Source organism: Sorex fumeus, unplaced genomic scaffold (assembly GCF_029834395.1).
Source record: "Sorex fumeus unplaced genomic scaffold, SorFum_2.1 ptg000122l, whole genome shotgun sequence".
NCBI classification, from domain to species: domain Eukaryota; kingdom Metazoa; phylum Chordata; class Mammalia; order Eulipotyphla; family Soricidae; genus Sorex; species Sorex fumeus.
In genome coordinates this window covers 53,742,283-53,769,858 of record NW_026606179.1, presented here as the reverse complement: position 1 = coordinate 53,769,858, position 27,576 = coordinate 53,742,283, and the positions used below count along the sequence as shown (strand labels likewise).

At 42.0% G+C, this 27,576-nt stretch overlaps 1 protein-coding gene and 1 long non-coding RNA gene across 2 annotated transcripts in view; both read right to left on the bottom strand.

Moving 5' to 3' along the window:
• Positions 1–27,576, bottom strand: part of LOC130043840 (uncharacterized) — a 152,217-nt gene that overhangs the window by 29,437 nt on the left and 95,204 nt on the right. The gene's annotated exons all lie outside the window — the stretch shown is intronic.
• The window catches only part of PHLPP2 (PH domain and leucine rich repeat protein phosphatase 2), a 75,686-nt gene that overhangs the window by 29,437 nt on the left and 18,673 nt on the right, over positions 1–27,576 (bottom strand). The window contains exons 3-10 of the mRNA XM_056136306.1: positions 22,444–22,577; positions 12,112–12,302; positions 10,109–10,234; positions 7,879–8,033; positions 4,923–5,069; positions 4,326–4,556; positions 2,091–2,293; positions 1,062–1,122 (exon numbers count right to left, since the gene is read on the bottom strand). Coding sequence (XP_055992281.1) covers positions 1,062–1,122; positions 2,091–2,293; positions 4,326–4,556; positions 4,923–5,069; positions 7,879–8,033; positions 10,109–10,234; positions 12,112–12,302; positions 22,444–22,577 — 1,248 coding nt within the window. The remainder of the gene's footprint in view (positions 1–1,061; positions 1,123–2,090; positions 2,294–4,325; positions 4,557–4,922; positions 5,070–7,878; positions 8,034–10,108; positions 10,235–12,111; positions 12,303–22,443; positions 22,578–27,576) is intronic.

The following is a 27,576-nucleotide window of genomic DNA, read 5'->3' as shown; positions in this document are numbered from 1 at the left end:
CTTCCAATTGAATCCCAAAATGGATTAGTGCCATACAGAGATGTCTTCGGAACCCAACCACTTACAATCTAGAAATTTACATTTACAATTGTGGCTGCGCGAGCTCTCATGATATTCAAAATGAGCAATGGAGAATAAACTATCTAGCATCTGCCCCTGGCAGGTAGGCTTGAATGGGGGTGGGAAAATCGAGCAAAACATAATGCCCAAAATTAGAGAGCACTGGGAAAATTGTCTGCCATAGAGGCAGGACAAGGACTGGTGAGGACTGGGGTGTGTGTGTGTGTGTGTGTGTGTGTGTGTGTGTGTTTGTGTTGGGGGGGGGAAGGCGGGCAGCGGGGGGAATACTGGGGACATTGGTGGTGGAAAAAGTACACTGGTGGAGGGATGAGTGTTCCATCATTCCATGGCTGAATCTCAAATATCAAAGCTTTGTAACTATCTCATGGTGATACGATAAAATTTTTTTAAAAAGTAATGTGGAGTTCATGCCCAATTCAATCAGCTTAATCAATGACTGAACAAATAGCAGTACTCCTACATTATTAAAAAGTAATAATAATAAAAAAATTAAAAAGGAAGGAAGGAAAGAGGAGGAAGGAAGGAGGGTGGGAGGAGGGAAGGAAGGAAGGAAGGAAGGAAGGAAGGAAGGAACGAAGGAAGGAAGGAAGGAGGAAAGGAAGGAAAAAAGGAAGAAAAAAGAAAGTAGTGAGGGAGTGACGAAGGAAGGAATGAAGGAAGGAGGAGGGAGGGAGGGAGGAAGACAACAATCACCTAATTTCAGTTAGCAAAAAAGGAAATCACTGCCATGGAGGGGACACAGGTCTGTTTCTTTATATCTCATCCTAAATCCATAGACTTTAAGAATGAATAATTCATGTTGTTTTAGGCAAACCCTTCCGTTAATAGCTATTAATCGAATTTGTTCACTTACCCTTTGCTCTTCTCCAGCCATTCAAATATTTCAGTACATTTAGGTTTCTTATCCCTCCAAACTATCAGAATATGCACAGAGTACACACTACTGTGGAACGTCCCCTGCCCCCATGCTCTGCACTCACCGGGAGAGTTCTAGGGAAGTGAGCAGTCCAGGCACCGGGTAGACATTCACTGCTGTCAGTCCTACCAAAAGACCAGGGGTGTTAAGGAGCAAGCAGTCACAGGACACAGGGAAAGGAGACTTAGGGATATCAGAAAAAACTAAAGTCTCTTCTGAGATTAACAAAAGATTCAAAGCCACAAGGTAAATCACAGTAATTGCTTCATTCAGCATGAAAACAAATGCAGCCAACAGCAGATCTTGAATATGACTTTAACCACTCTTGAGGTAGCTTCTTATAGCCAGGAAATCATTTCAGTGTTTCAAATTTTTATATATCATAACAGATACAGAATTATGTTCATTCTTTGTGTTCCTAACCCATTTGAGTTACCCATTCTTTTTTTTTCAATTAGTGAATCACCGTGAGGTACAGTTATAGACTTACAAACTTTCGTGTTTACATTTCAGTCATACAATGATCAAGTACTTGAGTTACCCATTCTAATATACAAAGTTCTAGCATAATTATGTCTACTCCAGTACAATACTTAAAGATGAACAGTTTGCATGTTTTCTTATTAAGAGTTATATACTTCTTTTGAAACTATATCCCAAATGCAGTGCACATGCGCCTGAGTGAAAGTCCTGGTGAGGGCACTCCCACCCGTGGGTTGAACACCATCTCTTCTGCAGGGTTTACCATGGGAACCTCTCACTGGTGCGCAGGATTGGTGCCGCTTCTCTCCACCATTTATGCCATGGAGCTTTTATCCGCCCCCCACACTTGATAAGTACAAAACAGTATTGTCTAAATCTGCATTTCACTGACACTGAGTAAATCTGAACGTATTTGTCCTTCCTTGCAATGACTCTGTGCACATCCCAACTGAAATAGTGTCAGCAAGTTTAAAAGATAAAAGCTAGGTCTCAGTGAACCTCAAACACCACTCTGCGGCACGCCCGAGGAACACCACGGATGCTATTGTTATCAGAGAGCTCTGTCAAGAGACACAAGAGATAAGAACAGTTGGCTGGATAGAGAACTCACTGTTCGAATTGGCATAGAGCGTCCTCAGGGAGAAGCCGCTCAGTGTCAGCTCCCTCAGCTGGTTCCGCTCACAATGCAGCTGCTCCAAGTTACACAGGCAGCTGAGATCCAAGTCAGTCAGTCGATTGTCTCGCAAATCCATGTGGGTGATGTATTTATTTGCCTCCAGATTCTCAGCAACCATGGTCTTCAAATGGTTCATCCTAAGATTCAGAAGTAAGAAAATCATCAGAAATAAAACTTATTACATGCTTCCCGAAAGAAAATAAGAGGTTTGATCTCTTTCTCTTTCTTAAACAACTTAAGACAAGTTTGCTGCCTCAGTTTGGAAGGTACTAGGTAAATAATCATAGCTAGCTATACCTTGAGTCCTTGTTTTATAAACAAATTTAGACAACCAGATTTGCAAATAAATACACACATTTAAAAGAGAACCACATCCACAGTCAGTTAAATTTTTTTTTCTTTTTACAGTTTTTGGGTCACACTGTGCAATGCTTACACTGTCACAATGACTCTGCCTGCAGGAATTACTCCTGGCACTGATGGTGGGGGTCCATAGGGGATTCTGGGGACCAAACCCAGGCTGGGTGTGTGCAAGGCAAGTGCCTTACCACTGTACTATCTCTTCAGATCCAGTCAGTTAAATTTTTATCCAAACACCTAATAAGTTAGGTAGGGACAAAGAGGCAGCGGAGAGGAACAGGACGAACACAACCTTTGGTTAATGAGTAGCACTCAAGAAGCGCTAGCTGGGGGCAGGAGAAAGCAGCCATCTAGCGCTCAGCTCCTCAGCACTGACTGTGGAGACGAAAGTAATCAGTATTATATGGAGGAGCTCAAGAACACGCTAGAAAATTACTCTGAGTTCTCATCTATGCAGACTTAATGCATGCAAGTCTTTCTCACTTCAGTAAATGTGTTACTATGTCTTCATAAGGGACCTCAGTGACTTAGTGTAAATGACAGAACATTGAGTATAGATCTTAAGCAAACTCCTTTAGGAGATTATAACTAAAAATAACTAAAACTCGTAAGTTATTAATAGTAGCACTATCCTCCTATTGTTCATCAATTTGCTCGAGTGGGTACCAGTAACATCTCCACTGTGAGACTTGTTACTGTTTTTGGCATATTGAATACGTCATGGGTGGCTCGCCAGGCTCTGCCTCTCCGAGAGGGATGGAAGAATTGAACCTGGGCTAGCCGCATGCAAGGCAAACGCCCTACTCACTGTGCTATCGCTCTAGCCCTAAAATGATAATAACAGTAGTAATTTTTAAAAGATTATTTAAATTCATCTCAATAAGCCAACATATTCCAGGGCTTACGTCTGACCCAGCACGCCTGGGCTGTCCCATGTGGCCCCCTCCTCTGCTCCCACCAGGCATACAACATCTGGGACCAGCGAGTCCCCGGGCCTCCCTCCCCGAGCCTCTCTCTGCTGCTGCAATGACCCAGCATTGGCTAGTCCTAGAGAACTTCAAATTCAAAAGGTCTATTAATAGTATAAACTTTAATATTTTAATTATTATACAATGGCGATCAGGAAGGAACCTGATGATTTTGGTTTCCATAGTGAAGCTTATAGAAAAATACAAACCACCAATAAGCATATGAAAAGATGCTCAACCTCATAATCAGCAAAGTGCCAATGATTAAACTGGGGCCTCTACATCAAGGCAAGTACTCTACATGGTGCTGAGCTACATCCCCGGTCCTAAAATGAATAAGTACTGACTGAAATAAAAAAAAAAAAACACGCTATTTTCTACCTATTACGCTAATAAGAAAATTGACTGCTAAAAATCCAATGCTGGTTAGGATGTGAGGGAAAGGAACTTATAAAAATGTTGCTGGGAGGATAAGACACAACAACCTTCATCAAAGGTAATATAAGGGACAGGGAAGATTATACAGTGGATAAGCCTCTTGCCTTGCATGCAGTCAACCCAAGTTCGACCCCCAAAACCACATATGGTCCTCCAACTCTGTGAGAAGTGATCCTTGAGTTCAGAGACAGGAGAGAGCTCTGAGCACCACTGGGTGTGCCCCCACATCCACCAAAAAAGGTAATTTGAAAAAGGTATCATGTGGTACACCTCCCTTTCATCATAATCTCTCTCAGCTATGGAGTGAAAAAACTCTAAATGTTTTAAAGAAGTCTTCATAAAAGAAAACATAAAAAAATCCTTCAGAACATAATAACAGAGGAAGTATGGTAAAATATACCACCTTAAATCCACGTGCTTGATATGGCCCATCCTGTTAAGCAGCCCTAAGTTAAGGACTTCCAATCGGTTTCCTGCCATAACCACCTTATCTAACATAGTGAGCTTCTCATAAATCTCGGGAATTTGACTAAAGTTGTTGAAGGAAATTCCCAGAGAGGAAAGCTGCGGCAGGTTTCCCAGTTCTTCAGGTAAAGTAGTCAGAAAGTTGCCATCAAGACAAAGGGTTTGAAGACTGCCAAAAGAAAACAAACAGGATTGTTTTAACGAAAGTCTTATTTGGAACAAACAGAATTAGAGATTCTGATCTATACCAACACTTATTACAAATCCAAAGTCGTTTTTGGATCTAAGTCGATGCACAGAGAGACTAAATAGGTGGCTCATACAATAAACACTTACATGGAAAGCCTTTACAACAACAAATATAGTCTTTGCTATTAAAACTAGGGACTAGTCACTACAACAGGCACTTAACTGCTGATGATCAGAGATCTGCGTGATTATATGACTAATTTCACATGGCACTACCTTCATTCCAAATGCCAGATAAATTATTCTGCAAGGGAGAAGACAAACCTAGTCAACGTCCAATACTTACTTTAGTAGATTGCCAATCTGACTTGGTAGGTTATGGAGGCCATTACAGGAAAGGTTGAGCTCAGTCAAGGTAGAAATCTCACATAACAATACAGGGAACACCCCAAGTTTATTGTGGGACAAGTTCAGGCCCTTCAGCTGAGAAAATCTAAAATATAAAGATACAAATTATACCGTTATTGACAAAACAAACTACTTGAAATGTTCATCATTAAAATTCATAAAATTTGTTCTAAAAATATTTGTTGAGTGCTAACACAAACATTATGCTCAGCATAGATACTAATTTCACCAATGCCCAGTCCATATCATCAAGGAAAACCAGGTCTGGTGCAGGGAGAATCACTGCTTTCTTTCCCTTAAGAATCAATAAGTCGGGCCTGAGAGATAGGACAGCAGGTAGGGTGTTTGCCCTGCACATGACCGATCTGGATTCGACCCCCGGCATCCCATATGGGCCCCTGAGCACTGCCAGGAATAATTTCTGAATGCAGAACCAGGAGTAACCCCTGAGAATTGCTCATGTGACCCCAAAAGCAAAAAAAATAGAATTAAAAAAATTGGGGGGGCAAGAGAAATACTACAGGGGTTAAGGCCAATACCTTGCATGAGGCAAACCCTGGTTCAATCCCTGGCACCACATGGTTTCCTGAGTACTGCTGCGGTGTACCTTGAAGCCTCTGCACACCACCAGGGGGGGGCTCAGGTTACTCTGAGCACTGACTCCTCCAGAACCTGCACATCAGGTTAGTCAAGAACTGATGGCAGGACACCCTACTGCTTGGGTGAGTGGCAGAGTACACTCAGCATCTGTGAGGCCCTAAGTCTGATCCCCAGAACAGATGTATATGAGTATGTGCATGTGCATTTATGTGTATATCACAAAGAAAGAATTTCTTCAACAACTGACAATGGGAAAACTGGATAATCAGAGGTAAAATAATAAAAATGAACTACTTTCCAACTCCACAAACAAACAGAATCCAAACGGACTAAAGAGATATACAACCATGAACCATAAAGTACACAGAAGAAAATACTGGTGAACTATTCATGACATTAGCATTAGAGAGATGTCTGGAGGGACACAGCACCAATAGGAAAGAAAAGTAAATTAAACAAATGGGACTATATTAAACTGAACATTCTTTTGCTCAGCAAAAGAAATTATTAAGGGGCTGGAGAGATAGCACAGCGGGCAGGGCGTTTGCCTTGCACGCGGCCGACCCGGGTTCGATTCCCAGCATCCCATATGGTCCCCTGAGCATCGTCAGGAGTAACTCCTGAGTGCAGAGCCAGGAGTAACCCCTGTGCATCACCAGGTGTGACCCAAAAGGCAAAAAAAAAAAAAATTATTAAAATGATGAAAAGATCTTCTAATGAATGGAAGAAGATATTTGTAAACCATATATCTAATAAGGATATATTTAACATATTCTGATATAATATATATCCTATTATATCTAATAAATTCCATGGTACATAAAGAACTCATTCAACTTAACAAAAGAATAAACAACCCAGTAAAGAAATGTGCAGATTTGGGGCTGATAGCACAGCAGGTAGGGCGTGTGTGACCCCAAAAGCAAAAAAAAAAAAATAAAGAATAAAAAAATTAGGGGGGCGCAAGAGAAATATTACAGGGGGTAAGGCCAATACCTTGCACGAACCCAACCCAGGTTTGATTCCCAGCATCCCAAATGGTCCCCTACTTTCTAGATTTTAATCCTCGGTATTTTATTCTAATTTCTCCCAACAAAATTCTCAACTTTTGATGTCAACTGACCTGACCTTGATCACTGTTTCTTCAATTAGCCCAGTGCCTTGTCTGACACAGGGGCTGCATGACAAAACTGTGGTTAGGGTGTCTGCCTTGCACAGGCCAATGTAGGTTTGATCCCTGGCATCACATACTATCCCCTGAACCCCGCCAGGACTAATCCCGGGGTGCAGAGCCAGGTGTAAGCCCTGAGCATTGAAGGGTGTGGCCCAAAACAACAACAAAAACAGACTGAAAAATAAAACACAAAAAAACCCCAGAATTCCTAATCCAGCCATCCAATGGGATCAGCTCTCTTCTTATAGCAACTTATAAGAAACTGCTAGAAATTCACTTACTACAAATTACAGCTTGTTGTTATAACAATATTTTGAAAATTACCTCACTAAATATAAGCTTTTACTTGAAAAGCACTCTAAAGCACATCAGTGATAAAAATCATAGCAATTCCCAGAAATTATTCTAGGAATATTAGCTATTAAGTATGGGAATTTATTATTTCAATGCATATTAACTTTTAAAGCACCATGCGATTTGAAAGCTTTCGTTTCCAATTCCTCCCTTCCCCACCCAAATCCCAATTATTTATATGCTTATTCATTTCCATCCGCATTAAAGGATGATGGAGGAGAGATGAGGGGAGGGCCTAAGAGGAGAATATACTGTAACAAAAGTGAGGGAAAATACAGAGGTGAGAACCCTTCAGGCACAGAAGGGTTTCTTTCTTAGAAGAGGAAGTATTCATGGCTGACAAAGGCCGCATGACTGACAGCAGCAGGTATATGTGTGAGTACACTCACACACAGGCCACAGCCTGTGAGTGGAATTCTGGAAATTTGATATCTCTACGGCATTTGATAGTTTGATGAACGCTCCGTATACTGAACCCCTCCACTTACCAGCAGCTGACCCTGCCTCACTGTCAATGCCTGCTATAAAAAGATGACTAGATCGATGGCAGCTGACTGTTGCCTCCAGAAGACAATATTTCTATCTTCTGTTCAACAGAAGGTGGGAAGAGGAACAGAAAACCATGTGAATAAAAATCTTTACTCTTTCCAAGTGAAAGGAAACTTCTGAATATACATCCATGTACATATAAATGGTAAGCAAACCACTAAGAAATTGGTTATAATTTTGTTTTACTAACAAAACAATTTGTCCTGAAACCACATACTTGTAAAGAGCATCAAGGCCCCCTGGTCTTTCTAATTGCATGAAGTTGTGTCGCAAGTTGAGGTAGGTGATATCTTGACTATAGAAGAGATGCTCGGGGACCTCCTCGAGGCTGTAACAGGAGAGATCTACAGTACTGATTCGCTGGGACACCACCTGAGTAAGGTCAAAGAGAAAAGTCATCTGAGGTTCACTGCCTGTTCCTCCATGGGTAAGGAAGAACGGCACTTAAAACAAAAAGGCACTGATTAACAAGTGAGCATAGAAAAACATTACTTATCCCCATTACCCGTCTATTAAAAACGCAGCTTATTTCTTTCTCCTAAAACCGTAAGCGATTTAATAAGCAAAAGTATAAACTATAGAGTCTCTAAGGGTTGAAAAATAAAAATGAGGGACCAAGGAAGGCCCCAAGTTCGATCCACGGCACCACATGGTCTCAGTGGGTGGCGCTCCTGTGCCCAGAACCACAGGCCCACGCACCGGCAGGCCTAGCGAGGCAGGGCTGACTGTTACCCAGACTGGTGGTGGGGGGGGGGAGCGCGTGCGGGGGCTGCTCCCCCACAACTGAAAAAAAAAAAACAGGAACTTTTTAGCAAGAAGTGATGTCAAGATGACTTTAAATAACTATAATAAAGCTCTAGGCAGCAGTGTGATCGCAAGAGCTGTGGTCTCTGTGACCCAGGCTCACTGCTGAATAGAGAGAGCTCTTTTCTTCATCTGTGGCTGGGATCAAATTAAATAACCAAGCACACAGTATACTGGTTAGGACACAAAAGGGTACTCAAGAAATAATGACTTCTCTTTCCCAAGGCAGAAGGACAAATTAGATACTGAAAACTGTAATGTTTTATTTGGAGCACAAATTTTTACCACTACAGTGTCACTACAGAAAATTCAGTGAAACCAAAACAAAGTTTATATTTCTATATTAGTATGCTAATAAAAGCAAGATTGTGAGATTGTGAGAATGCCTGAAAAAATACAAACAAAATATCACTGAAAAGGTCACTGATGTTTTGACACTAGATCGAACAATCTCTTCCTTATGCAATTATTTAGCTCCACAGAGAAAAAGGTGCTAACATTCTGCAAAGATGGAAAGAAAAAAAGAGAATTTAGAAACTGTGATGCAATTTTTTTTTCCTGATTTGGGGGCACACTAGCAACACTCAGGGCTTAGGAATTGCCGCTAGAGACGCTCGGGGCTCGTCAGTCAGTGCCCATGATCAAACTCAGGGCTCAGCATGCAAAGCTTGTGCTCCAGCCTACTGAGCTGTCTCCCTGCCCCCAAACTGTGAGACAATTTTAAAGCGTTTCATTTTTAGAGGCTAAAAAAGCAGAAATGATGATGAAAAGGCTCGGTCACCTCAACCGACAGGAATAATGGTGTGTCAGGCCTATGGGTTTTGTCCCCAGTAAATCCTCATTTATAGGGTTTCATTATGGCTGTGCTAAATATACAGATCGGCACTCGGCTACCACCTGACGGACTCTGCTGTTTCTTTCACTGACCGCTTCACTGACCACTCAAGGAGAGGAAAAGGAAGGAACCTCCTCTGTGCCATTTCCTCCAACAAGCAAATCTTTTCATGTTTTAATTTCTTCAAATGTCTACATTTCTGGGACCCAAGAGATAGTACAGTGGGTCCAAGGCAATTTCCATGCTCAAGGTTGACTGGGGTTCAATCCCTGGCATCCCATATGGTCCCCCAAGTAAGACATGAGCACTGCCAGCAGTGGCCAAAAACCTGGGGGGAGGAGAGGTAACTACTTCTAGCTATCTCACAGAGAAAATATGAAGGTAAAGGCACCGTCGGGGCCAGTGTACAGTACAGTGGGTAGAACAGTGGTAGAACACCTTTCTTGCACACGGCCAACCTGGATCATACCCCTGGTACCCTATAAGGTTCCCAAGCCCTGCCAGGAGTAATTCCTGAGCACTGCTAGGTATGGCCCCAAAACACAGAAGTAAAATAAAGTTCATATGAGCCATAAATAAAAACAAAACATAAAAGTACCTAAAAACACTTTTAAAAGCGTTCATAGCACAAATATAAATAGTAAGTTACGCATATGATGGAATTATGGTTATACTCTGTATACCCAGAAAGGCCTGGATCACTATGCACAAGAATTATAATCTGCTATGATGGGGGTTAAGCTCAGCATGAAAACACATTTCACACTAGGCGCCTATTTCCACATCAGAAGGTCTGAGATCTTCTCACCTTGGATGCTTGTCGTTGCCACCGCTGGTATTCAGCCAAGGTCTCAAAACTGACATGATAGGTCTGGGCCTGAGCCCCCGCGGAGCTGAAGGCCAGTGAGTACTGCCTTCTCTTCACTTCCTCTACCTGCAGAGAAGAATAGACCCACTAAGGAAAAGCCTCATCAAAAAGCAGACATTCCAGCTGTTCCATGTCTTTTTCTTTTTGGTATTCATCAGCCTGTTAGATGTTATCGTTCTAAGGGGAGAGGGACAGTTCAGGAGTAGGGCACTTATTGTCCCTGAGCAGCAGCAGGGATAATTGCTGAGTGCAGAACCAGGAGTAACCCCTGACCACTGCCAGGTGTGGCAAAAAAAAACAAAAAAACAAAAAAACAAAACCCTTATCATTCTAGAGGTATGTACACTTTCCCTGATAATCTTTTTTAATGTTTATCTACCATCTATTTACATACATTCTTTAGTATAACCTTGTTCAAAGCATATTTTTTTTCTTTTCTTTTCTTTTTTTTTTTTTTTTTTTGGTCACACCTGGCTGTGCTCAGGGATTACTTGTCCTGGCTCTGCACTCAGGAATCACTCCTAGTGGTGCACAGGGGACCATATGGGATGTCAGGGATCGAACTCAGGCCAGTCATGTGCAAGCAAACACCCTACCCACTGTGGTATCACTCCAACCCCAAAAAATTTAAAAAAAATTTTTTTTAGTTCAGTTTTTGACTATCTACGGAGTTGTAAAACTTGAATATATTCTGGTTCTCGATTTTTTATTGCAAATTTTTCACAAAATTTATCGGCGTGACAGTAACATAACTATACCTATTTTCTTTTAGTTCTTCCTATTTGGCTAGCATATATTTTTCCAACATCTCATATCTACCTTCCTTAAAGTGTCAGATGTGCTGTTTATAAACAGGAAGCAGTGAGATGGTCTTAGTATCCTTCCTCAGTAAAACCATTTGCCTCACAAAACAAAATAAAAAATCAAGTCACATAGTTAGTTTGCCTGAAGTCACATAGTTAGTTTGCCTGAAAGTTGTATTAAATTCAGATTGTTTTATAATTTTCAAAATTCAGAATGAAGTATTATGAAGTCTAACATAAATATTAACTACCCATTTACAGTCATCTGTCATATTCGATGACTTGCAACTGAACTCCTTTCCTATGATGGGGCATCTTCTCAAAAAGAGGCAAGAATTAGCAAATCTCCATGGCTGCAGAACAGGGGCTTCCAGAACTCCCCACCTCATCCCACAACTCTGAGTCTTAGTCAGGGAGAAGAGGAGAAACTGGAGGGAATCTACTCCGGTGACAGGTGCTGGCAGCTGCTTGGGTTTCCAAGGGCAGCTTCTAGTAGCAGCATCTGAGGTCTACTCTGGGGCTTCCTGAATGGAGGAATGGCTGCAACAAACGAACTCAACAGCAGAATTTGGGACCTGAATTGCTTCTGGACCACCCAGAAAGTCAGTAACATAAATAAATCTACTTTATGCTTTAATTAATCTAAATTTGTTTCTTCTGTTTAAATCTAAGGATTCTGAAAAACTAACTTTGCAATATGGTCTTTAATAATGCTTGTATTGCTTTCTTTGAGAAAAAAAAAACCACATGAACAAACATGTGATGTGATGTTTCTTTCTTCTTTTTTATTTTTTTTTTTGCAGTGCCAGAGATCAAAAGATCAAAGCCAGGGCTCCTATTTGCAATGCATGTGCTCTGCCACTGAACCACATCTCCAGCCTATGTGCATATTTTTCTCATTAAGTACTCAAATGACATACTACAGGAGGGAAAGCACTTGCCTTGCATGTAGCTGGCTTGGCCTCAACCCTCGCTTGAATCCCTGTACCATATATGGTCCCCTGAGCACTTCGAGGGGTCCCTCTTGAGCAGAGAGCCAGGAATAGGCACTGAGTACCACTGGGGGTGACCCTAACCCTTCCTCCCTCAAAAAAAAAAAAGATACTTAAAAGAGGAAGAATTCATCTTTTCAAGTCTTACCTTTCCCCCCACCAGAGGCAATATGTGCATCTTTCCAGTCTGACAATCCTTCACTGAGGAAACGATGAGGCAGGTGCCACAAAGAACAACTAGGCGTTCAGCCCACTTGTGCAGCTGAGTCTTTCCCTTGCGTACATTACAGATCCCGGACAACAGGATCCGATCTAGATGATCCATCTGGCATGGTTTTTCTGAAAAGGAAATAATACTTCAGAAACCACCATTAAGGTAGCATAAAAATACAATACTAACAGCAAAAACAAAGTATTATGTGTCTACATTGAACAACCTGGCTTACAGAGTTAAGTAAGAATGCAACTAAGAGGTACAAAATGGGGGCTAGAAAGAAAGCCAGCTGTTAAGTTGCTTGCTTTTCACTCAGCCAACCTGGGTTCTTCCATCCCCAGCATCACACATTGTCCCCGAGCCTGTCAGGGGTGAGCCCTGAGAACAGAGCAGGACTTAGCACTGAGTACCATCGGGTATGGCCCAAAAAGAAGACAACAACCGTAAAAATGAGTTCTCGGTCCTAAAATATTACCCATGTCAAGGTTATATAGTGGGAGCACCTGTGAATTTGGGTCTAGGAAGAATTTTGTTTGTTTGATTTGAAGCCACACCTGGCCATGTTCAGGGTTTACTCCTTGCTCTGCATTGAGGATTACTCCTGGCAGTGCTTGAGGACCATATGGGATGCTGGGGATCGAACCCAGGTTGGCCGTGTGCAAGGCAAGCATCCACCTGCTGTACTACAGCTCAAGCCCCTGGAATAATTTATTTTTAATAGCAGTGTTAAACTCTTCCTACAGCCCTGTCTCCTATGAGCATAGGGTGAGGTAATCCAGACCAGGGAAGTGGCATCAGACATTTAAACTGGAATTTGAGTCCTGAGTCTGCCACTTACTTTGTTTCCTTGAACTAATTAATCTCACTGATCCTGACTTCTTACTGATTTATTTTTCTTTGCTGTTTTATTCTGATCCTGAATTTGCCATGTGTGCAGTTTGGATATAACAGTACCTATCTTCAAAGGCCTTATTAAAAAAAATTAAGGTATGAAGCATAAAATACTAAGCATAGTTATAAAAAAAAAAAAAGTTGTGACAGCACTCTCCAGAGGGCTGCAGAGATAGTAGAGCAGTTAGAGTGCTTGCCTCGCATGCGGCCCAATCCAAGTTCAACCTCCATATCGTCCACCAGTCCCACCAGGAGTGATTCCTGAGCACAGAGCCAAGAGTAAGGCCTGAACATGTTGGATGTAGCTCAAAAATCTACCAACAACAAAAAAAAGTTGGGAGAGGGAGCAACCTATACAAAACCATGAAATATTCATATAAAATAAGGCCAAAAATGCAGAGTTGAAGAGATGTTAGAATGGTAAAATACATTACTCCTGTATTTCCACAATAAAGTTTAAATTATGCAAATTAACATGTAAATTCAGCAGCCTGGGATACAATCCTCTTTTTTGGGAAGAGTTTGGTTTGATTTGGGGGCTCTATTCAGCAGTTCTGAGAGGCTTTTTCTTGCTGAGCGCTCCAGGGTCAGTCCTGGCGGTGCTCGGGGGCATGAAGTGCTGGGGCTTCAGGGACTCAACCCAGGCCGCCCGCACATAAAGCACGTGCTCAGCCTACTTAGCCCCAAAACCTATTTCAGCAATAACACCTGATGTTGGAAATGGTGCCCAGGAATTGGGGACCTTTAAATCCTACTGATGAACGTGTAGCCTCATCTCATACAACTGCTATTTAGAACTGTTTACTCAAAGTTGAACATGTACACATATTCATACGAAAGTTCTTCTTACTGGAATGCTGATCTCCCTCCACCCTAAAGCCAGCCTCTCTCTTTACTTTGCAATTATTATTTCTTTGCTTTCTTTATAATTTTACCACTTTCGTATGCATCCTATATTAGGAATGCAGTTACACTTACATAGCAATAATAGGATGGCTCACATACAACAGAAGTTTAATTCTCTGCCAGGGTGGGTTCTATAGGTTTCCAGCGGTTTGTACATCAAGAGCCATAGCACAGCAGGTAAGGCGTTTTCCTTGCAAGCGGCCGACCCAGGTTTGATTCCTCCATCCCTCACGGAGAGCCCGGCAAGCTACGGAGAGTATTTCGCCCACATGGCAAAGCCTGGCAAGCTACCCATGACGTATTCGATATGCCAAACACAGTAACAATAAGTCTCACAATGAAGACTGGTGCCCGCTCAAGCAAATCAATGAACAACAGGAGGACAGTGCTACAGTGCTACATATTAAGAGACTCACACTGATATGGTTCTGCCATTTTCAACAGCGACTCATGTGCCACTCTGATTGCCAATTCATGTGCCCAGCTCCAGTCCATCATTATGGGAGAAGGGAAGAACAGACTTGGATGGACAGAGAGAAGTATTATCCCACTGCTCTAAAAATGTGCCTGTTTTGCCAGACTTTGAACTTTAAATGAATGGAAACATACTTTGTGGTGCATCTGGCTCCTACTGGTTTTGTTTCTGCTCTTGGGACCAAACTGTCTTAAACAATGTGTGCAGAGAATATGGTCCAGAAAAACAGGCTCAGGTTGGAAGCTGTGCTACCTGAGCTACAAAGCCCCAGAACTTCAGCTTCACTAGCAAATCAGAACATCCAGGGCCGACATCCTCACATATAAACAGGGAGTTGGTTCATACATTCGCTTCATCGTCATGACCAGCTGCACCATCTACTCAACTTCAGCGTTGTAGGTCATTTCCACAACTTCCATGTCAGCCTTTTGCACAGAACAGTCATCCTGCCCACTCCCCCTGCAGGGTGACTGGCAGCTGGCACTGTGCAATATGGAATACGAGGTTATTTTTTATTACCTCGTGAGCAAAAACATTAACTGGTTTGAACTTAGGCCCCTTTGAACAGGCCCTTAGTTAAACACTATTTAACTAAGCTCACTCACTAAAAACTGCACAGGAAATGTTTACAACTGACTTTTAAGCTAGTTCTGTAAAGTATCTTTCTGCAAAGAAAATATCTTTCCTGGCCCAGTGAAGACAAAGTGCAGCCTTATAGGTGGAAAGCCACAAGTTAGATCCCCAGAGCTGCCACCTGTGCCAAGCACAGTCTAGAACCACTCAAAAAGTAACTAAGAGTGGGGCTGCCAGCACGTTATGGCCAAGGGCATACAAACATGACTGAAGTGTGGGAGCCCTAGGAAACACCGCAACTAGAGATGTGTGAGTACCACATTCAAGAGCACAACCCCAGAGAGCAGTACAGCCAGAATGTACACAAGTATCACAACTGAAAGCGTGCAAGTTCCGGTGACAGAGGGTGGGGTGTGTATATACATATAATGTATGTTTGATTTTCCCCTCTCTCTTGGGTTTGTGAAATAGATGGTGGGAGGAACAAGTGAGCGGAAAGCGTATCTTCTGGATATCCACAAATTCTCCTCTTCAAAGTGTGGGACCTATTAACCCTCTCTATAGTGTAGGCTGTCAAAAACAAACAAACAAACACTGTCCTCCCGTTGTTCATTGATTTGCTTGAGCGGGTCCAGTAATGTCTCCATTTTGAGACTTGTTACCGTGTTTAGCATACTGAATACGTCACGGGTGGCTTGCCAGACTTTGCCGTGCGGGCGAGATACTCTCAGTAGCTTGTCGGGCTCTCCAAGAGGGGCAGAGGAATCGAACCAGACTCGGCCGGGCTGGCTGTGCGCAAGGCAAACGCCCTACCGCTGTGCTATCGCTCCAGCCCATAGTGTAGCCTATATTTGGTAATTCATTACTAAACAACAAAAAGTAGTGAAATGATGGTGACTTTTGAGGTCATAGAAAACAAAGCTGAGACCTTATCTGTGTACCCATTTGTCTCATTACTGGGCAGGAGCCTCTCCAACTAAATGCCGAGGAGAGAGCGAGGCCAGCCAGAAGGGAATCTTCCATCCCACTCAGGCCTTATGATGCTATAGAATCAACCAAGTGACTATAATTTCATCAGACACAGTCACCTACAGTACTCTTGGATTTCTGATCCACAAAAATTGTATGAACTAAATGTTGATCAGCATTTGAAGTCACTAAGATTTAAGGTGATTTGTTGCAAGGCCAAGAGATGATGAGAAATGTTCACTACATACACACAGACACACAGAGATACACACACTCACACACACACACACACACACACACACACACACTATGTATCTTAACCTCATGTTCTCGGTCTCACATACATATACTGATGATCCTTTAAAAATAATTTGGTGGCCACAAAGCTAACTCATGGGCTGAGTGCATGCTTTGCATGCAAGAGACATAGCATCAAATGGTTTCCCAAGCAGAATCAGGAATTGCCTCAGAAGATGGCCAGCTATAATAGCCCAAAATTCAAACCAAACCAATAAATAACAACAACAACAATAACAACAAAATATAATAATTTGGGCCAAGAAGAGAGTTCAATGGTAGAGCATTAGTATAAGGTCATGAATCTGATTCTCAGCACTGCAACAACAAAGAAATATTAGCTTAAAATAATGATGAGGGGGCTGGAACAATAGCACAGCAGGTAGGGCGTTTGCCTTGCACACGACTGACCTGGGTTCAATTCCCAGCATCCCATATGGTCCCCCGAGCACCACCAGGAGTGGTTCCTGAGTGCAAACATATTTTCTCTTACTCAAATCATACTACCTTCCTTAAACTATTAAAAAGCTCCTTTTGGAAATGTTTTAAGACCTCACACAGCCTAAAAATACTATATTCTACAAACAGCTTCTTTTTAGACTCTACTGAAAATATCCTATTAAGGGCACATTGAGATTTTGGTCATGTTATAATTTGTCAAGTAACAACAAATTTGTTTGGTAGGTAAGAAAAATTAAGTGATCAGTGCCAACCACTGTATAACATAACAGGACAGATGCAATCTCAGTGGTCAAAAGTGCCGACAGGCACTGTGCAGCTCAACTTTCATTCTGAACAAAACTGCATAAGGAATGTAAGACTGCTTCAAGTTTTTTTGTAATCAAGTTTTATAGTTTTATAAGAAATATGCTGTACTACTCAAATTAGTCTTAAATGATTTCTCTCCTTACAACAGTCAAGCAGTGAAGATGCTTGCCTTGCATGCACCTGACTTGGATTCGATCTCTGGCATCCTATACGGTCTCCCAAGTACTGTCAGGAGTAATTCCTGAGTGCAGAGTCAGGAGTTATCCCTGAGCACCACTGGGTATGACACCTCCCCGCACCGGCCAACCAATGGGCTTAACTTAAGTGGGAGAGTGTGTAATCACAATCGACTAGGAATCCCACGGCTCTCTCTCGCTGCCTGTGTTCGGTGGTCTCAGGCCGCTTCCTCCCCAAGGATGACCGATACCATGGATGGACGAAGGAAGAAATGAGGGCCAGGCTGGTTGGTGATCAGTTGCCATTTATTCCATTCTCTCCACGTGCCTGTTCCAATCTCACTACGCTTCCCATTTCAGTCTCACACTGCCCCTCATTCCTGTCTCCTCCTGTCTCCCTTGCTCAATTCTTCGCACTCCAACTCCCCATCTTGGTCTCTCTCTATTCTCCCTCCATCTCCAACTCCCAGCACTGGCAACCACACACCCAGGTTGGGTAGCACAATCAACATATGAAAGCCCTTCCTGATCATCTGCAGCCAGGAGATCAGGCTCAAGGGCGAAATGCCACTTAAGGGGTTTTCTCCTTTCCTTAGTCCAATAATTTAACATCTTAATTCTACTTCTAAATATTAGTTATTTTGTATGGACATAGTAAGATACATTAAGCGTGTAGGGTGGCTCTCCTGGAGACATCTCGCTATAGATCTCAGACTACAGTGCTCAGGCCAGATTAATCTTTCCTAACCCTAGCAGGGTCCTAATCTAGTTGTTACTTTTTGGATTATGACAGAATTTGTCCAGACCATGCTCTTAACTTAAAGTTAAGTATTATGGTGTGTTGGCCTGGTCCATTTCAATGCCAGGGTAGCTCACAGCTTGCCCTGGGTCTATCCAGTCCCTCGTCGGGACCCTGCTTCTTGGGTGGTAGGAAGTAAGGGCAACTGAGGCTTAAGTCGAGAAAACAGATGCCCAGGAGTGAATATTATTTGGAGTCAATTAACTCCCAAGTTACAAAAGCATAGCATTAACTGTCTTTCTGTGTCTATACAGAAAGAACACTGCTCTGAATTAACTATGCAAAGGACTTAAGGAGAAGAGAAAAGCAATATTTACACATTAACAGAGTCTAATTAGGGCATAAAGGTGAGGGGCTGGAGCTATAGCACAGCAGGTAGGGTGTTTGCCTTGCACGAGGCCGATTGGGGTTTGATTCCCAGGAGTAATTCCTGAGTGAAGAGCCAGGAGTAACCCCTGTACATCGCCGGGTGTGACCCAAAAAGAAAAAAAAAGGTGATTGCCTGGTTGGGGAAGAGCACAAAGAAAGAGATTACAAATACAAAGAGGAATGGGAGCACTCTGATGGGAGTAACCCAATAAACCTAAGCTCCCTGTGGCAAGGCAGAAAGGACAAACCAATGTTACCCTACAGGAGAGCACCTGATTCAATGTGCCAGGCTCTAAGTCTGATCCCCAGCACTGTTGGTGGTTCTGGTGGCTCTCAACAACTTCAGGGAAAGTCCAATTGGCCCCCAATACTGCCAGTTCTGTGCCCCTCCTGGCCCCTGAGTACCACTGGACCCAAATAGCACCATATTGCTCAGTTCAAACACCAAACATCAGGCCCCAACCACTAGGGCAAGAAGTACCAGAAGTGGTTTCCAGCTGAGACCTTGGGGGAGTGATATTGGAGGGGGGTGGGCCAGCTCCCACCTACCAAAGCCCCAGCAGCCACTCCTATACCCCAAAACCACTGCCAGGCCTCCGGCTAGGTTCTACTGCCTCAGGACTGAGCCTGACAGAGACCCGAATCTGGCAAAAACTTTAGGTACATGGATCCTTTTGGCTGAAAACCCCAGGCCTTCTTGGAGTTGGGATGGGCAACCTCCCCCACCTCCCTGCACTCCCAGAAGTCCCAGCAGCCATGCCCATGGCCCACAGTCTCTATCATGTAAAGCTCAACTACTGGCCTTTTTCCAGAGACTCCTAAATCTTGAAAGAGATCAACTAACCACATAAATTTCTCAGACACCCATTCCCAGCCGACACTGCCCAGTTAAATATTTTGCATATTCTGAAGTCACATCACCAAACTCTACAACATCCCAATAGTAGCAAACCAGACTGGATGGGATGTAACACAAGAAGCCAACCAATCTTAACTAAGAAAAACATTAGCACAGAAGGCTTAACTTGTAACAACAGCTTAGTAAACCCTCAGACAAGGACTTAATAGCCCGATGGTGAGATACAATAATTTTCACAGATTTTCTTCTATGGAAATATATTTTGAACATCCTGTTAGCTATTTAGTGGCAACAAGCAATATAAAACAAATTATTGTGGGCCTGCTACAGGGGCAGGCTTGAGGGGTGGCTGGGAAAATGGAGACAATGGTAGACAGAAGGTGACAGTGGTGGTGAGACTGGTGTTGGAACACTGAATGTCTGTAACAAATCAGCATAAACAGTTTTGTAAACCACAGTGTTTAAATAAAGTGTATATTGGGGGGGAAGAGAGGAAGGGGGAATAAGGGGTGCAGGAAAGAATTGACAGGAGTGGCCCCAGGCCCTCAAGCTCTACTAGTGAGTGTCCCATACAAAAATACGGTCCACGGTCACTGTCCTCCCATTGTTCATCGATTTGCTTGAGCGGGCCCAGTAATGTCTCCACCATGAGACTTGTTGTTACTGTGTTTGGCATATCGAATACATCACGGATAGCTTGCCAGGCTCTGCCGTGCGGGCGAGATACTCTCGGTAGCTTGCAGGGCTCTCCAAGAGGGGCGGAGGAATCGAACTCGGGTTGGCCATGTTGGCCGTTTGTAAGGCAAACATCCTACCACTGTGCTATCACTCCAGCCCTAAAAAATACATGAATAAAAATTTAATGAGATAAAGTATATTCTGCAATGGATTTAATTTAAAAAATGGCTTATGATATTATGTCTCAAGAATAATATCAAGAGATATTCAGGAACTAGAGAGAGTACAGGTGTCAAAGTGCATCTGCAGCCAACTCCAGATAGATCCCAGGCAACACATACTTCTGGGAACACTCAGGATGCAGCCCTGGAAGCCCCCAAAGTCTCTCTAGGTTTAGTCCTAGAGTCGCCCGAACACTGCCACGATGTCCCAGATAATAGCCAGAACTGCAGCACCACATCCTCTGACCCAAGCACTCAACCACCAGCCAGGTTGGCCAAAAATCACTCAGAAGGGTACCCACACTTCCTGTGCTCTGCATGGGAGGCCAAAAAACATACCTAAAAAGTAGAGGCTAGAGAGACAGTATGGGGGTTAGGGCGCTTGCCTTGTAAAAAAGAGATCCCGCTTCCAGCCCCATCACTGATAGTTACCAGAGCACCACCAGGAGTGATCCTTGAGTTACTCATTCATCTGTGGTTTACAGTAATAAGCCCTGTCCACCACTGGGTATGGCCCAAAGACCCAAAAACAAATATGCAGAGAGAGACATAAGATGGTAAAGGGTTCCTGTACCATGGTGCTGGGTGTGGAACAGCAGCGACTAACAAGGGAAAAAGAAATTGGTGCAGGGGCTTGGGTACTTGGGTCATGGGTAAGGTGCAGTAACATTGCACATCAAAACTATGAATGTTAGTACTATTGCAACCAAGTTACCTAAATAATAAAAATGAAAAATATTTAAATTTAAAACTAAAATTAGAACCAGTATCCAGAGAATAAACTGAGCAAGGATATCCGGGAATCTAAGTCAATGGCTATGTGCCTACATACACAGATAATTTACTTAGTTGTTTGATAAATGGGCTATTTTTTTTTTCAAAACTATTGGGTGATAAGTGCATGACCTTGGAAAGTTACCTAACTTCTCTCTTTTTCACTATAAACTGATTATACAGTTAACACAACAAAGGTAATAAGTAAATTAGCTAATATATGAACATAAAAACAGAAAGAACTCAATAAATGGTACTCAGTAGCTCTGATAATTAACCATAGGTGAAAAGTAGCACTGTCCTCCCGTTGTTCGTCGATTTGCTCGAGCAGGCACCAGTAACATATCCATTGTGAGACTTGTTACTGTTTTTGCATATCGAATACACCACAGGGAGCTTGCCAAGCTCTGCCATGCAGACGGGATACTCTCAGTAGCTTGCCAGGCTCTCCGGGAGGGACAGAGGAATTGAACCCGGGTTGGCTGTGTGTAAGGAAAACACCCTACCCGCTGTGCTATTGCTCCAGTCCAGGTGAAAAGTAATATTCATAAATTGTCTGATTTAATAAGTCCAAATTGGGAGGCTGGAGAGATAGTACAGAGGCTTAGGCACTTGCTCTGCATGTGGTTGACTCTGTTTGAATCCCTAATACCACCTATGGTTTCCGAGCACATTGCCAGGAGTGACCCGAGTACAGAGTCAGGAATAGCCACTAAGCACTGCTCAGTGTGACTCAAAAAAAAAAAGTCTACATTTTATTTTTGAAACATAAGGTGAAAAACTGTTGCTGGAAAATTGTACCCAGAGAGAACTAAAAATAAAACATCCTACAGTGAAAGTCCACCAAATTCAACAATACACACATCTGAGAGATGCAGCCCTCAAACTGTTAGGTCATATATGAGAATGACCAACTATAGCTGAGCATTTCTAAGGAACTTGAAAATAAAAGTGATATTAAAAGCATAATTTTATCAAGATTCTGGCAAAGATAAAACAATTCCAGTAAAATAGCAATGCACTAGAACAACAACAACAACAAAAAAAAAGAGCAAAAATTTAATAAGGAAAGGACTACTACTTCCTTAAATATTCGACACAAAATGATCTCTCTTACATGCGGGATATGAAAAAAACATAACGGTGGAATAATGAATACCCGAAGACAAAGGAAACATGAAAATGAGTATTCAGTAGGAAACATGCCCTTTGAGGGGGCTGACGAATAAAACTGGGAGTGGGCAACATCTATGGTGGAGAGAAGCATTCAATAGGGAGGAGGAGGTGGTGCTGAATGAAAGGTGGTCAAGTGTTAAGTATGAAACCCTGTCAGCAACAGTACGGTACACCACAGTGCAAAAACGTCTATTTAAAAAAATGTATATATAAATATATATATACATATATATACATATGTGTGTGTATATATATTCAAACACTAAGGCACAAATGTTCTACTTAAAGCAGTGAGCAGATCCACAAAGGCACCAAAGGCAGGCAGGGACTCCTACCACCATAGAACCGGAGCATGCAGCCAAGGTCAGGATTTGTCGCCTCCTCCTGTATGCGCACAGGGTCCTCGAACCCTAGTCTGGATAAGTAATCATAGACGATCTGAAGTGGCCGTTCCGTAGGGTCCAGTCTTCTACAGTAAAAAGAAGAAAAAAAAACTGGTAAGTAATGAAAATACTTTTTAAAAATTGTTTCCTGTCTTCCTCCTCCTCCTCCTCCTCCTCATCATCATCATCATCATCAGGGTGCTCGCGAATACCATACGATCCAATCATGTGCATAGACGGCTCCCCAAGCTGTTGTTCTCAGACTCCCTTATAGCCTTTAAGACCCCAACTGTTTCCTGATAGTTACTGAGTGAAGAATGTTACTAAAATAAAGAATTTTCAAACATTTATTCATTTTTAAATTTTAAAAAAAATAGCATGTTAATAAATATGGTATCTTCTGAAGTATCCACTGTCCTCCCATTGTTCATCGATTTGCTCGAGCGGACCCAGTAATGTCTTCATTGTGAGACTTGCTGCTACTGTGTTTGGCATATCCAAAACGGGTAGCTTGCCAGGCTTTGCTGTGCAGGCGAGATGTATATATTCCAAAATTAAACAAACGATAAGAATTACAGCTTTACTTCTTTTCCTGTTTCCATTTCTGGGAAACATCCAACAGTGCTGGGGGCTCCTCATTGCTCAGTCTCTTCTAGTGGCAGTTTCTATCTACTAAGCATGTGCTTCAGCCCTTTGAGCCCCATTTCCAACCCTGTTTGACTTTTTTTGCAGAAACTTCTCTGTTGCACTTAATGAGAATGAAAGTGAAAAGGAAATACCTTACTATTATAAAATAATTTTAACAATTTTAACCTCAAATATCTCTTCAGAGTCTCAGGAACCCCCACAGGGTTCATTCTCTACATGTTTCTAGTTCAAACTTACAAGCAGCAAAATTAAAGAAATAACAGGTGACATCAGGCCACAACTGACTTATTTATAAGCTGCACACAAAATTAGCAATGTAGACTTTGTGTTAGTGACTATGTCCCAGGATACAGTTACTATGTCCCAGGAGATATTATGAATATTACATAAAAATTAGAAAAAAATGGCCTATGAATGTCCATAAAGCATTCTATTCCCTACTCCTGGCTGAAAGATAAAAGCAGGATGTCTAATAGTCATGTTATGGACTTGAATGACACTGTCACTGTTACTGTCCTCCCACTGTTCATCGATTTGCTGGAGTGGGCCAAATAATGTCTCCATTGTAAGACTTGTTACTGTGTTTGGTATATCGAATACGTCATGGGGAGCTTGCCAGGCTTTGCCGTGTGGGCGAGATACTCTCGGTAGCTTGCTGGGCTCTCCGAGGGCAGAGGAATCGAACTCAGGTCAGCCATGCTGGCCGCTTGCAAGGCAAATGCCCTACCCACTGTGCTATCGCTTCAGCACTAGTGAATGACAATGCATATTTAAAATCATACAGACATAAAATACTTTGAAGGTTAGCAAAACAATACAGAAGGTAAGGCCTTATATGATGCTGACCCCAGTTCAATCCCCAATCCTGCATATGAACCCCCAAGTACCACCAGGAAAGACTCCTGAGCACAGGGACAGAAGTGAGCCCTGAGCACCACTGGGTATAGCCCAAGGGGGAAAAAAGGGTTTTTCTTTAGAAAAATTATGATTTTTTATTAACTTTGAAGAAAATGATATATCTTCCATCCTGGTAAAAGGACAGGAAAGAACATGTTTATTCTATGGTTAACAATTGAGAAAACATGGTTGGCAATAGGATTTAAGTTTAAAAAATTGAAAGACAAAATGGAAATGTTAAGAAGCTACATATAAATGTATCAAAAGAATTCGTTTTCTTTCTTTTTTGTTTTTGGTCCTCCTCCAATACTGCCCAGGGATTATCCCTGACTTAATGCTCTGGGGTAACTCCTGGCTGCGTTTAGGGGACCATATGAAGTGTCTGGGATGAAAGTTGGGCCTCTTGCATCCTTTGTTCCAGTCCACTGAACTATTCCTCTGGCCCTCAAAATGATAATTCAGGAACAGAAGCCATACTGACATTCATTAGAAAAAACAAAAAGAAACATAAAACAGAAACCCTTTTGACTACTACTGTACTTCTAACATACAGATTTCATCAGCTATGAAATAAACTCAGTACTACTACATGGGGAAATCACTAAAGAAATAAAAGCCTACAAAGACCAATAAATATTAAATGTAATAGAAAAGGATAATAAGCTTTGCAGAATAAAACATCATTAAGTTACAATTAACTTATAACCAAAATTAAAATTCACAAAGGGCTAATGGCAGTATTTTCATAGGGCAATGGGTAGACTTCCAGGAAGGATGCATTTTATCAGAATTTCTAATAAACTATATCCTGGAAAGGTCAATTAGTTCTGTAATATCCTGTAATATGAAGATCAACCTAGAGGAGACCAAGAACACAAAGAACTATCTATCTTCAAATGTCAAGAAGGATTAGCTTTACCAGAGATTGCTCTGGGGACAGGACGGCCCAGAACACAGCTCAGCTGCCCAAGTCGACCTGGACTGAAAATGAGGAGGAGCCTTCCTAAGGAGACAGACCCAGTGAGAAACAGACTCACTTCAAGCTAGAGAGCTGTTTGTCTTGGGCTTTCAGACTTCTGACAGGACCCAGTTGGGAGGACAGTTCAAAGGAGTTGAGTCCATGCTTTCTCGGCATCCAGAAAGCCCTGGATTGATCCTCAGCACAGCATAAATGGGTCCCATAAATGGGGAGTAGCCCTGGAGTATTGACCCAAGGTGTAGACCCAAACAGATGAAAGCCAGTTGACCTTTAGGGTCTTTCAGAAATGAGTAGATGAGACATCCAAGAGACCTTACTAAGATACACAGATTCCACCTAACATCTGCTATTTTAGGATACAGAATTCAATGCATTTATATATCTTAATACCACAAGAGCAAACCAGGTTAAGGTGCTTGTCTTGCATGGAGCCAACACTGGTTCAACCTCCAGCACTGCATATGGTCCCCTGAGCACAGCCCTGAACATTGCTAAGTATAGCCCCCAGATAAACAAATACCAAAAGTTAAAATATCACATACATACTCAGGATGAATAAAAAACTCTAACATTACTAGCTCAATCTGTCATGTTTTACATGATCAGATTTCCTGTCTAAAAGATTCTATACTTGGGGCCTGGGAGAGTACAGCAGGTAAGGTGTCTGTCTTGCACGTGGCTGACCTGGGTTAGATCCCCAGTAGTTCGTTTGCTCCTGAGCCCCAGCAGAAGTGATTTCTGAACACAGAGCCAGGTATAAACTCTGAACAGCACTGAGTGTGGCACTCCTCCCAAAAATAAATAAAATAAAATTAATCAATTAAAAGGTCCTATAGATTCTGAAAACTCTCTCTGTTTATTTCTACCCCAAAAAAGAATTTTCCTATTGGGAGAAGGAAAAGAAGATCCAATCCCACATCTGTTCTTATTAACATAAATATTAACATAAAAAAGAAATAGTTCAAGAACTACAAAAGAAAGTAAAATGAGGAACTAATTTTATGTCCTCATTTGCTTAAGAGTGCCGTGAGTACAGGGTGGTGAATGCTACAAACATGCTTACACACCAACTTGGTATTTTAAAGTTCCAAAAGTTTACAAGCTGGTAATGAGCTATTTGTTAAATCTCTCACAAATCAAAGGAAAATTATATACTACAAAACAAGTGTAGGAAAAAATAATTTTGGCAATGAACGGTTCCCTGAACCATTTTAAATACTTTCATTACTGCTTTCTGGACAGATAACGAAGACTACTGTAAACGTCTGCTTGTTCCTGAAGCTACTAAGAGGTACAATGGCCCTTGCAATTCTGAATACATGTGCCAATGGTTATTTTTCTCCAAATCAGCCAATACAGTACTGTTTGCAACAGCTCTTAGCCCACAGCAGTAGTGAAGAGTTGCTCCAAATAGCACCCACAATTAAGTTACTGTGAAAGAAGAATAAATATCACTCCAAGGGTTATTTCACAATAATTCTAGTTAAAAGTGGGAGGTGAAAGTACACATTAATAAAACTCCAACACAGAGAACAATGAATTGTATCAGAGACCCTAACACTGCCCAACGGAATTTCAACATCAAATTAGGATTAAAACTCAGCCCCTAGTGATGTACAAAGGTAATATGTGCAAATGTTAAAATCAATTACACAGGCTCAGGAAGATAGCACAGAGATCAGGGTGCTTTGCATGCTCAGCAGCCCCCCCAACCCAGAGCATCGCTGGCTATAGCCCTGGAAGTCCCAGGGCAAGGCTGGATGTGGCTTGGAGGTCTGAGCACCTCCAGAAGCTGCGCAGAGTGGGAGTAGGGGTGGCAGGAGGGAAACTAGGGAAACTGGTGGTAGGAAATGGACACTGGTAGAGGGATGGTTGTTGGACCATTGTATGACTGAAACCCAATCATGAACAGCTTTGTAACTGGGCATCTCATGATGACTCAATAAAAAAAAAAAAAAAAGAATCTGCACACTACAGCACCTTAGGCCCTCATGTTGAGCTCTGGTGAGCTGCCCAAGTCTTGCTGGGAGTAGCCCTGGGCCCCCCCTCATGGCTTGGTGGTTCCATAAAATCGACCCTACATAAGATAATATAGAGAGTCATGATGATGATCCTTCAGTCGAATGTCTATTTCAGAACTGACACTTTGTACATTTTACAAAGCTCTATTTTGAAAATTTAAAAATGAGGTTCAGACTCCAGGGTTTGGACCTGTGTTAACTTGAGTGTTCATTAATTGTTCATTAATAGCCTTGACGTTTTTTAAAGCAAATTATTTTATATAGCCAACATAATTTATGTAGAAGAGAGGTCAAAGCACTTTATGCTACTTATAACAAGAAATCTAAGCAGTGTTTAAAATTTAAAACTCAGTGCACCTCATTGAGTCTAATATGCCATATAATAAAAATTATACTATTTTTAATGCATCATTATTATCTGATAAATTCTTATTGGTCTTTATTCCTGGTTTCTGGGAGAGAAAGTTGGAATAACCTAAGTCATGAGTGTGTCTAATTAACTATGAGCTCCCTGGGTCACTTCTGAGTTTATGCTACAAA